A 12,832-nucleotide genomic window follows, 5' to 3' on the forward strand; every position below is an offset into this window, starting at 1 on the left:
TTTTTTACGTTCTTGCTTTTTACCTGAAACACTCTTTCTTCAGACACTCCCATCACATATTTCCTCAGTTCATTCAAGACCAAGCTTAAATTTCACTTTCTAAATATGATCTCTTCTGACAATGCAGCTTAACATTGCAATACTCCCTAATGCCTCCATTGCTTTATTTCTCTGCATAACACGTCATATTTGATCCTATATAATGACATATTTTGTTATTATCACTCTACACTAGAATGCAAACTCCACAAGGCAAAGAAGTTTTGTCTGTTTTGTTCATTCTTATATCTCCAGTACCTAAAACAATAATGACACAGAGTAAATGTGTGATACCTGTGAACTAAATAAGAAATAAATTATTTTTTTAAATGAAGAAACAAACAAATGATAAATTAAACATAAAATATTTAGAGCTCTTCGACTAAACAAAGTGTCACCTTTGCTACATGGCTCATGTGAACATGTTGATAACTATACTACAAAATTGATGATGAACTATATTATCAACTAAACTCTTGCATCATATGCACAAAGAATAGAATTATGAGCTCATGTCAGGAAAAGTTAGGGATGGTTACTTCACAAATTAAACTTGTAAGAATATTTTAAGGTAAACCTGGAGGTGGTGAATAGATCCTTGAAAGAAAAGAGCATAACAAGCCGAGAGAACAATTTGTGCACAGCAAAGAGATTTGACAGAACAGAGGATGATTGTTAAGGGTGAACTACAATTATTCAGGGAGAGCTGCAGCATAAGTGTTGAGAAAGGAAAGACCAGGGAAAGAAAATCAGGCATGAGAGTGCCAACGAAGAAAGCCATGCACGCCATGCTGTGGCTCTAGAACTCATCTTTCCCAGAAATGAGGAACCACCAAACAGCTTTATGCCTGGGCATGACAGCACCACACTGTCCTTTTAAAAGAGACCATTTTGTCTGCCTCAGAGATATGAACTTAAATAGAGGACAGAACATAGTCTAGGTGATTTAGAATAAGGATATTAACTTAGACAGCTGGTTGGGATGGAGGAAGAGGTAAATTTGAGAAATGTGATACAAAAAGGAGAGGTATTAAGTGATCAGTTAGAAACGAGGGTTGAGAGGACAAACAAGAATCTAGAACGGCCACTAGGAATCTAGCTAGCTGAAGACAGAAACCCAAGAGAAAAAGCAAGTCTGGGAATAAGAGCAGTATGTTTGCTTTTGTTATGCTGGGGGAGATATCCACATAAAGCTGACCAATGGGTGACTGGATCTAAGGTATCCAGTGGTGAGTCTATAGCATTCAGTCAAAGAAAGGCATAAGTCAGATGGAAGGCTTCAGGGAAAGTGAGGTAAACAAGTACAAAACAGGAAGCCTGGGAATAAAACCTTGAATGACATGAGCTTTTAAGGAGCAGAGAAAGAAAAAAAGAGTTTAAGAGTATGAGAATGGGAATAAATGGCTGAAAAGGAGATAACAAGGAGAGAATGATGGCACAGAGGCCAAACTAGGAGAATTTTACTCTTCCACTAAAGAAAGGAACAGTCAAAATTGTCAAGTACACCAGAAAGATAATTTAAGTGCTATCTTTCTCCTACACAGCATAGAGAGGGAGACAGACAAGACCAGAAAAAGGCTAGCAGAAAAGTAACTACCAAGATACTCATGCCAATATGTTTCAGATTTAAATATAGAAAATTGGCAGTGTTTGACTATCACCAGGAAATTATTCTCACTTTATGTTATTTTTTTGTTTATTTTCTAATACTGGCAAATATCACTGATCATTGTAGACACTGTAGACATACATGTGTATTTACTCCACTATTGGCAGAAATATGAAATGTATGATTGTTATGGATTAGAAATTGGATATTTGTCTTTTAGAGTTGGCAGTACTTTAAAGACTTTAAAATTCAGAGAAAGAATTAGTTCTATGAACATGTTTAAAAATACTATTGTGTAACCAAAGTTTAATAATAATATTCCAAATAATTTTGAGGCTTGCTTAAATAGGAATAAAGAACCTATGTTCATGCAGAACCAACTTAATGGAAGCAGTAATATGCGATGCTATGTATTCACCTATATCCAAATAATTAGTTTTAACTCATTGCTAATTGTATTTCCACTTGGAACTAAAGAACTTGAAGACTCTGCACTTAGAACATATAACATATAATCAATCACCTTAGATTCAAATTATCCCAGTCCTTGAAATAAAATTAAATTTATTTGGTTATATGTTTTATAACAGGCTTCCCTAGAATTGTTATATTATTCAAAAGTTAGTAACTTCTAAAAACATATTTTCCCATTAGCATGTATTGAATTATGTAATTTTATTTATTCTATTTAAACAAATATACCCCCCAAAATAAAATAATTTTTACTGTTAACTGACTTCGTGCATGCATGCTGAGTCATTTCAGTCATGTCCAACTTTTTGCTCTCCAGGCAAGAATACTGGAGTGGATTGCCATGTCCTCCTCCAGGGGATATTCCTGACCCAGGTATTGAACTGCTGTCTCCTGCCTCTCCTGCATTACATGTGGATTTTCACCCACTGTGCCACCTGGGAAGCCCCATTAAATGACTTTACATTTTTCTTAAACTAACTCTAATCACACACAAGAGTATCTAGAAAATAATCTATAAATAAAGTTCATTCAAGTTAATAAAGTTAGTAAAGAAATCATTTCTGCTTTTGCTTAGGATAAAGGTCCTGACCTTTTTTCCTATACTCATGTCATGAAATTAATCAAAGTTAAGTTTGTTAATGTTAACATCTAAAAAATTTACTGATTTTCCTCATTAATTAAAAAAATTTACATTCTCTCCCCTAAATTATTTTCAGGTCTGTACGCATCTTCATGACTGCCTACTCTGAACTTTCTTGTACCATGACTCTGTTTTTTGTCAACTGTCTTCATTTCCTCCTATCACAAAGAAGTCCAAATGGAAAGCAGAGGAGCATTATATGCCCATACTAAACTTCTATTTTTCAAGATGGATTTCTCTCTCCAATATAACTGTATGAGTCAAAGGTGCTTCAAGTTTAATGTGTTAAAAGTCAGACTTATTATACCTTTTCCCGCATTTTTTTTTCTCTTGTTTTCCTCTTTTAGGTAAATGTGCCATTGATTAGTAGTCCAGACCAGAAATAGAGTGGTCATTCTTACTGTCTCTCTCTCCATTCCTTCTCTGTTTACTTACATACTAAGTCCTACAATTTGTATCTCCTAAATCTTCCCAGAATTCTATTTCAATACCCTTCCATCAAAAACTCTTTAATTGAAACTTATCTTTTTTTCAACTTGACTAATTCAGAATTCTCTTGCTTCTGGTCTTATCCTATCCCCCATATTATCTGAATAGCCCTAATGCATTCTCCACACTGTAATCAGAGAAACTACCAAAAGAAGTTCTAAGTCATTCCTGTTCTTAAAATAAAATAGTGACAACAAAATGAACCAAATAAAAACATGATAGCTATCATTATGTCACAATATTTAATACAGTGAGTTCTGCAGTTGATAGCGCTGGGTCAAAAATGCAGATCTACCATTTACTTGGGCTTCCTTGCGGGCTCAGTCTTAAAAGAATCTGCCTGCAATGTGGGTTCAAACCTGGGTTTGATCCCTGGGTCGGGAAGATCCCCTGGAGGAGGGCATGGCAACCCACTCCAGTATTCTTGCCTGGAGCATCCCCATGGACAGAGGAGACTGGCGGGCTACAGTCCATGGGGTTGCAGAGTAGGACATGACTGAGCGACTAAGTACAGCACAGCACCATTTACTTGCTGTGAAACCTTGGGCAACTTACCTCAACTTTCATCTAAATATCCTCATACTTTAAAATATAGGACTGAAGATAATTTCTTTTCTTATAGTTAGGAATAAACAGAACACAGCACATGGCTTTTTTTTTTTTTTTTTTTTTTTTTCATGGCTGCCCAGGTCTTTGGTTACCTTGTGGACTTCTGTTGTTGCCCTGCAGCACGTGTGGGATTTTCATTCCCCAATCAGGGATCGAATCTGTGTCTCCTGCATTGGAAGGCAGATTTTCAACCCTGAGCCACCAGGGAAGCCCCCAAGGCATTTCTACTGTTGACATTTTTAAGCCCCTGCATGGCATCCGGTCCCATCACTTCATGGGAAATAGACGGGGAAACAGTGGAAACAGTGTCAGACTTTATTTTGGGGGGCTTCAAAATCACTGCAGATAGTGACTGCAGCCATGAAATTAAAAGACACTTACTCCTTGGAAGAAAAGTTATGATCAGCCTAGATAGCATATTCAAAAGCAGAGACATTACTTTGCCAACTAAGGTCCGTCTAGTCAAGGCTATGGTTTTTCCTGTGGTCATGTATGGATGTGAGAGTTGGACTGTGAAGAAGGCTGAGCGCCAAAGAATTGATGCTTTTGGACTGTGGTGTTGGAGAAGACTCTTGAGAGTCCCTTGGACTGCAAGGAGATCCAACCAGTCCATTCTGAAGGAGATCAACCCTGGGATTTCTTTGGAAGGAATGATGCTGAAACTGAAACTCCAGTACTTTGGCCACCTCATGGGAAGAGTTGACTCATTGGAAAAGAGTCTGATGCTGGGAGGGATTGGGGGCAGGAGGAGAAGGGGACGACAGAGGATGAGATGGCTAGATGGCATCACTGACTCGATGGACGTGAGTCTGAGTGAACTCTGGGAGTTGGTGATGGACAGGGAGGCCTGGCGTGCTGCAATTCATGGGGTCGCAAAGAGTCGGACATGACTGAGCGACTGAACTGAACTGAGGCTACATGGGATCTATAAAGTACTTTGCATATCTCACTAATCATGACAACAATCCCCTGATGTATGCATCATCTTCAAATTACAAATGTTGTCAACTTGTGTCTTTAAAGTCAAGTAACTTGCTGGAAATTACACAACAGAACCAGGATTTCAATCCAAAGTCCAGTCTATGGATATCCCTCTCTCTGTCCTTTTTGATCGCCTCTGAAAGGTACTGACTGAGTGTCTTTCTATCCCCGAGGCACTCAATGTGGTTTGAAAAGCAGGTTCACATCAGGCAGACACGACTGATACTGCTGTAACATGTAAACTCCAAAGCACAGTAGCTAGGAAAAAGCTCCTTTTGATTTCTCCTACATTGGCCTTGTATACATTCTCCCTCATTCTTCCTCATCTTCCTTTTCCTGATGATCCATTTTAATGAAGTGCCTGCAATTCCCTGACAAACCAGCTTCCCAGGCATTCTCACATTTATACATTACTCCCTTAAGCCCCTTCTCTAGTTGAAGCATTTCTTCTTGTGCTTTATGATAATTTCAAAATTATCTCACCTTCTCCAAAATTCTCCTCTGCCTTTAAAACCTTCCACTCCCCTAAATTCTTTTATGTCTATATTCATCCCCTAAAATGTCACAATATTATTTTCTTGTCTCTATCTGTACTTGTTACACTATAATAGTACCTGTTCACATGCTCTATCTCCCCCTCACTCAACTCTGAGCACATGGAGACAAAGTTTTACCTATAATCCTGTCTCTCATGCTGAACATAGATCTGTACCTGGTATACAGAAGAAACTTGACAATGATTGTTCAAATAAGTAAACAAGTAAATATATTTTAACTGTTATTAACATATAAGCACAATTCAGATTACTTATAAAATTTTTGAAATGATAGAAGAAATCATGTCTATATATCTGAAAATTATTGTTGAATCTGCTTATTCAATGGCAAAGTATTAAAAAGCTGTCAAACTAAGTCAACCTTGGACAGATGACTTAATCCATTGGAGCTTCTTTGTCTAAACAATGGATATGATAATACCTTTTTATGCATTCATTCCTTAAATATTGATTCAGGTATTTCCATTAGCCAGGTAATACCTAGGTGCTAGTGATAGAATGGTGGGCAACCTTAGGTTCTAAGCTATTCAGATTTGTATTTGATCTAGTGGAAAATTCAGCCAAGAACAGTCATCTGTGATGTAATGGTGTTCTCATGGGGGAGGGTCACAGGAGAACCACAAGGCTATGGGAATGTATTGAGGGAAACCTATTTCTGCTTGGGAGCTGGGGTCAGGACAGCCTTTCTTTGTGACATCTAAGTCAAATGGTGCAAATGAATGTGTGGGTGCAAATACACAAGTGTATGTGTGTGTGTTTTCTGGGGAGGAGGAGCAGGAGTCAGAATGAGAGAAACAGGCGGACAGGACAGTATTTTTCAGAAACCAAAGGAAATTTAATGGCTCAATTTAAAAGACCTAAGTGAAGGATTTAGACTCAAGTTTACATTCAAATATTGGAGAGGTACAGGAACTAGATCACATCAGGTCTTATAAGACTTTCAAAAAAGCTTTGACTTTATCCTTAGACCAAGAGAAACTATTAATAGGATAATGGGTCAGAATTACATTTTTAAAATTTACTTTTTACTGGATTAGCAGGAACATCAGTTAGGAGGCTGTTAGTAATAATCCAGATGAAATATTTTGACTTAAGAATTAGTTAGAAAGCATGAAAGAATGAACAGATTTAAGAGTTCTCAGAGGTATAGAATTAAATTACCATTAGAGCTTGATTGTGGGGCTGAAGAAAGGTTGGAATCAAGGCAGATGCTCAGGTTTCTACCTTGGGCTACTGGTGGGCAGAAGAGCCAACTACCGGAGGAAGCAAGGATAGTGAGATGATGACCTATATCCCTACAGTTGTGTTGTTTTTATAGAATTGCTCTGAAGATTAAGCATCATAATTTATGTACAATAGCAGCTACCTCAATGCCTAGTGCATCATAGCTGTTTTCTGTAGTCATTTCAATTTCCTTCTTCTCTTTTCCAAAGTTGTACCAGTAATTTAGTAACAAATTTGGGACTAGAATCCCAGGCTTCTGTTTACCAGTTCAGAGTTCTTTGTTAATGGTCTGCTGATCTATAAACAAAGATGAAACACAGGAATTTTAAAGCAAATATTCACAACTTATCTTGGAATTGCTTACAAGCTGAGAGCTATCCAACTTATTTTTAGTTTATATTTAAAATGAATCATATGCTCCAAAATGACTGACAGAAACACAGCTTTGTTTCTGAAGCCAATTCTTTTCCATCATTTTGGACATCGTTCAGAGCTATAACAGACTTTCAGGGTGTTTAAAAGCATTCATCCATGGCAACAACAAATGCTAATTATCATAAAAAATAAACAGCTCCTGTTAACATCGTTCTAAGAATTTCTCCTACTCCAGCACTATATTCCATCTATCACCCCATCTGTTTTGGGGGTGGGAACAAAGACTGGATGAAAGTATAATTATCAGGTATCAAACTGGACAACACAATGAAATAGAAATGAATATAAATGGGAGGAAGAGCACACATAATAAATCTGGAAAGGGAAAAAAGAAACATAAATAAAATGCACTTCATGCTGCAATGAACAGCAGATATATAAGTCCATAAGGAAGTTAATAATGTTTATCTCATTGGGTATAAGGTGGATGTTCTCCCAGTTCAGTTCACTGTCCTAGCTGTCATCAGATTTTCTCCCACATGAGCAAATAGTCATCTTGTTTACTTGGGAAGTTTATAGATTTTCTCTGTTGAGTTCTGTTGTTAAAATTCCACCTTGAGACTTTTAAACATATCCAAACAAACAAAAAAAGCCTACTTCTATAGATTTATGAACACAGTTCAAAGAGAATCTTCTATGTGTCTTTGAGTCAGCTCTAGCCTCTGAAAAAATAATTAAGAATAGCAAAGTTCTCAAAAGTCTGTTAAAGGGAAGAGCACACATAGTACAGTGGTTATAGAGGCAATTATTTCACTACAAATACTACTAAAAACATGAATAATTTCATGTCCTTAATTATAAACTAGAAACTCAAGAAGGGCCAGGATTTTGTTTCTTTTACTGGCATATACTCACACCTGGTATTGTCCCTGGCATGTAGCAGATGCTTAATCAAAATTTGTTGGATTAAATATTGCATAAAATGAAGCATTAACATGCTTTCTCTCCCCTCAGATGATTTTTAAGGATACCTATTCGATGAATAATCCTGTAATGACTCTTAGCATTCATATTGAAATAATCAAAGACTTTTGGAATTTGTAAGTATTGATATCAACTTGAAGTGTTAGCTGTGGTAAAGTTTCTTTTAAATAGTAACTTAAACTTTTTAATAAATTTAATCTCAGGTCAAGTTTCCATTAAAGGTCTATATATCTAATTAACTGACTATATATACATATATATATATCTGTTTAAATTTGTCACAATGAAGTAAATATTTAGAATAATACTCCAGCAAAGGATCAATTATATATGAAACACTGCTTTGCCAGATTATGATGTGACCTTGATTACAAATCTTATTATCCCTTTTTTCACTCACTCAAGAACCACATATATGAAATAAAAATGTCACACCCATATACATACAAACAGAATAGTAAGGAAAGGTGGTATATCATAAACATTTCAGACATTTGCCAACTCTCTTTCTACTATGAGGGGTTTTAAGATAATAAATAAGTATAAAATATCACATCTAACATACATATATATATATATATATGTGTGTATGTACCATGTGTATGTGCATGTACATATGAGGATATATAATATTTACTCAGAATTCACCTGCAGTATAACAGGAAGGAAAGGAGAAGTAAATCAACAATAGATTCAGAATGAATTTATATTCATATTTTGTATATTTCTATATATGACCATTCATAAACATAAGTGGAGCTTTCCAGGCGGCACTAATGGTAAAGAGCATGCCTAGTTTTGCCTGGTGAACCCCATGGATGGAAAAGCTTGGCAAGCTACAGTCGATAGGGTTGCACAGAGTTGGACACGACTGAAGTGACTTCACACACATACAAACATAAGTGGACCAATTTGCAACTGAGCTAGCCCTGGAACATCATGTTATACATGCTCAGAGAAACCATTCACATAGAACCTGCCATTCATAATTTGACATATATAACTTTATCAATGACACAAAATAATGATTTAGAATAAAACAATGCAATAAATTTAGTAACTCTATTTTAAGCTAAAAAACACATCAAAGGTACTTAGGTTATTTTAGGAATTTAAGTATTCTTTCTAAAATTAAGTTTTAAATAAAAATTTTACTTTTTTAACTAAAAAGTGCAAAGTTACACTTGTGTGTGTGTGTGCACATGTGTGTGCTCTGCTGTGTCTGACTCTTTGTGACCCAGTGGACTGTAGCTGCCAGGATCTTCTGTCTATGGAATTTTCCAGGCAAGAATGGGTTTCCATTTCCTACTGCAGGGAATCTTCTTGGCCCAGGGATCACACCACACCTCTTGTCTCTTGTGTCTCTTACACTGATTGGCAGATTCTTTACCACTGTGCCAACTGGGAAAAGCTCGCAAAATTACACTATTAATGTATATTAAGACTTACTCTTTCTTATCCCATTTTTTAAAAAATTTCAAATTATTTACATTGTTTCTCCAACCCTGTAACTCCCTGTAGACCAGTGATAAACATCTTAAGGTGAAATTTCTTATCACTAGGTAATAAAATAGTATGCAGTTTCTTCACCAATATAACTTCCAAGCAAATTATTACTTTATTTTACTTTTTACTTTCTTTGTATATCTGAGATTTATTTTTATTTGATACTTCAAGATAACCATTCATATATAAAATAACATGCATTACAACAAGAAAGCACAGACAACCTCTAGCCAGCAAATATTCATTTAAAGACACAAAAACAAATACCATGTAGTAAGCCCTTATGTATGCATATAAACAGTTTTAACATGCTATACAGATAGAAAGGTTATTATTTTTCATACACATTCTTTGCACATAAGTAAATACAGAAAATGTTAAGGCAAAATTCTAAATTTCTTTATTTCTCTAGATTTCTTGATAAGTTTCAGTGACAGCTCATTATAAGGCTTTACTTTGGGAAAATACACTGAAACTGGTAGAAAAAAAATGTTTGAATAAATGTTTCAATGTGATATTTCATACTATCTCTATCCTTCATCCAACACTATAGTTCACAGTAACTGATCATTCCCACAACAAAAGTGCTTATTTTACTCACACACAGGAAAAAAATGTATGATTTAGTTGTTCTTTATTTGGATATATGAAATCAGTGTTTGATTACAAATGTTTTTCTATCCCTTAATTTTAAAACAAAAAACAATAACACAGCAAGAATCTCAAATGAGTTTCAGAAAATTATCTACATTTAAAGCATAGCCCCAAAGGCTACTGATTTTTTCTTACCAGTGCTGTCATCATAGACAACTGTGACAGTTTTCCACTTGAAGAACTGCACCAAGTCCAAAATGGCACGGCTGAGTGAAGAGAAGTCTGGGTAGAGACTGACATAGAAGGAATCTTTGTTGTCTGACACCTGGTGCTTCCAGCGGGTCTGGATGTGGGGAACCCCCAGAGCATTGCAGATAGACTGAACTGCATTTGCTGAAGAGCTGTGCGAAGGCCCGAAGATGGCAGCCACCCCAAGAGACAGCTGATCACAGGCTGCAGAGGAGACAGAAGTCTGTCAGTAATGAGAGGAGATGCCAGTGTGCCAACAGAACCACATTATCATTGTCCCAAAGGCATCATTCTGAAGGACGATTTGTTTGCCCTTAATATAACATCTACATCTAGCTTATTTTACGTTTTGCCTAACTCCAAATATTCTCAGTTTGCTAGAAGGGAAATGCACCTAGACACCTACAGCCTAATGTTCAAATATAAAAACTCCACAAATAATGTCAAGGGAGGAGAGGGGGAAGGAGAAAGAGAGAGAATATTTTAGAATTTAAGGGGTAAATATTCATTTTGCAAAAATACTTCATATCCAGGGGATCCTTCAGGGAAATACTTCGAATCAGGGGAATAATGTTCCTTCCCAAATTCTCCGGTCATCCTCTACAATTTCAGATTCTGAATCAGAATCCATCTATTGGGAGAATGGCATTGAAACCTGTATAATATATATGAAATGAATCGCCAGTCCAGGTTTGATGAATGATACTGGATGCTTGGAGCTGGTGCACTGGGACAACCCAGAGGGATGGGAGGGACGGGGAGGGAAGAGGGAAGGGGGTTCAGGATGGGGAACATGCGTATACCTGTGGCGGATTCATGTTGATGTATGGCAAAACCAATACAATATTGTAAAGTAATTAACCTCCAATAAAAATAAATAAATTTATATTAAAAAAAAAGAATCCATCTATTTTTCATAGCCTATCTAAAAAGCTATGGATGGGCACATAGTTTAGTGTCTGCAATATCTGACGATATAGGTCAAGCTGTGCATACAAAGACCCATACAAAACCTGACATGAGTCACAGAGGGTGAGTTCATAGGGATTAATCTCATTGAGTAGGAAGAACATCAAAGTATTTAATTAAAAACAGAAATATTTAATCATCTTTATTTATTTGGCTTTTGGACACTATAAGACTTTTATGATGTACTAAATTAGTTTTAACTTTATATTTACATGTAGAAAATTTTATTCACATAAATAATAATTATAGTAATTAAGATACACATAAACAAATTAGAAGGTATTCAGACAGGAATAGCAAAACTGTGACAGGACTTTAAATTGTGTAAGGTATACTAAAGCAACTGGTAAGTCTGGGTCTAGAAAGTCAATAATTACTGGAAACATGAAACTCATCTTTAAATATATGAAGAATCTGATCTGTGAAAGAGGCTAAAATTTGTTTCTTTTGACTGGAAAAGGAAGAATTAGGGCAAATGTATAGAAGCGTCTCATGAATTCTGACACAACTTAAGAAATGTTCAAATATGGAAGTCTGTTCCAAGAGGCAACAGTCTGTCTATTCCTGAAAATATATAAGGATGACTAAAATATTTAACAGATGACTATTGTTACTGGGATTCAGGGATCAATTAGATTTTCAGTCTTAATCCTTTCAAAATAGTTTGTCATTCTACTGTGCAAAATTTACTGATTTTTCCTTCAGAGATTTTGCCACATAAAATGCAATTTGATGGATGGATTCTTAAGCACAGAGGTATTTAATAAATTTTAGTTAGAAAAAACACATTTGTTTAATCTTTTTTCAAAAATACAATTCGATATATATATATATATAGTTTTTGAACACATATAGATTCTTAATTTTAAAGTAATAATCAGAATTCTGAATCAGTAGAAAGTTTGGAGCCTCAAGTTTTTCACTCACATAAATTTTAATTCATATACATTGAAAATAAAAGACCTTCCTTCTCTAGATTTTTGACGTCACAAATCAAGAAATGTTAAAAACATATTAGCTTATACAGAGCTTCTGAAGAGTGTTTCAAATTAAAAATAGAGTTTTGGGGTATCAGAGGAGTCATTTAAAAGCAATATATGATTCAAAAAATAATTCAAATTCTAATGCATCAGAGTTTATTGAGCAAAACAGTATTATCTATTAAAAAATATAAGATCATATGTCAGCAAAAATTTAAACATTGAACTTACATTCTTGCCTTGGAAAAATAAATTTTAAAAAGTTTAACAATGTCCAAATGAATTGGTATTTTATAGTGAATCATATCAGTATCACATATATTATTGAGGTCTCATAAGATTCAAAACTATATTAGATCTCTCCTTTTCATTAGTGGGATTTTCTGGTAGCTCAGCTGGTAAAGAATCTGCCTGCAATGTAGGAGACCCCGGTTTAATTCCTGGGTTGAGCAGATCTGCTGAAGAAGGGATTGGCTACCCACTGCAGTATTCTTGGGCTTCCCTGGTGGCTGAGATGGTAAAGAATCTGCCTGCAATGTGTTGGGAAGATCCC

General features: G+C 35.6%; 1 protein-coding gene across 2 annotated transcripts in view; it reads right to left on the reverse strand.

Annotated features, from left to right (window-relative positions):
- The window catches only part of GRIK2 (glutamate ionotropic receptor kainate type subunit 2), a 723,766-nt gene that overhangs the window by 437,226 nt on the left and 273,708 nt on the right, over positions 1-12,832 (reverse strand). For both annotated transcript variants that reach the window (XM_068985543.1, XM_068985544.1), the window contains exon 3: positions 10,277-10,534. In XM_068985543.1, coding sequence (XP_068841644.1) covers positions 10,277-10,534 — 258 coding nt within the window. The remainder of the gene's footprint in view (positions 1-10,276; positions 10,535-12,832) is intronic.

Source organism: Capricornis sumatraensis, chromosome 13 (assembly GCF_032405125.1).
Source record: "Capricornis sumatraensis isolate serow.1 chromosome 13, serow.2, whole genome shotgun sequence".
Taxonomy (NCBI): domain Eukaryota; kingdom Metazoa; phylum Chordata; class Mammalia; order Artiodactyla; family Bovidae; genus Capricornis; species Capricornis sumatraensis.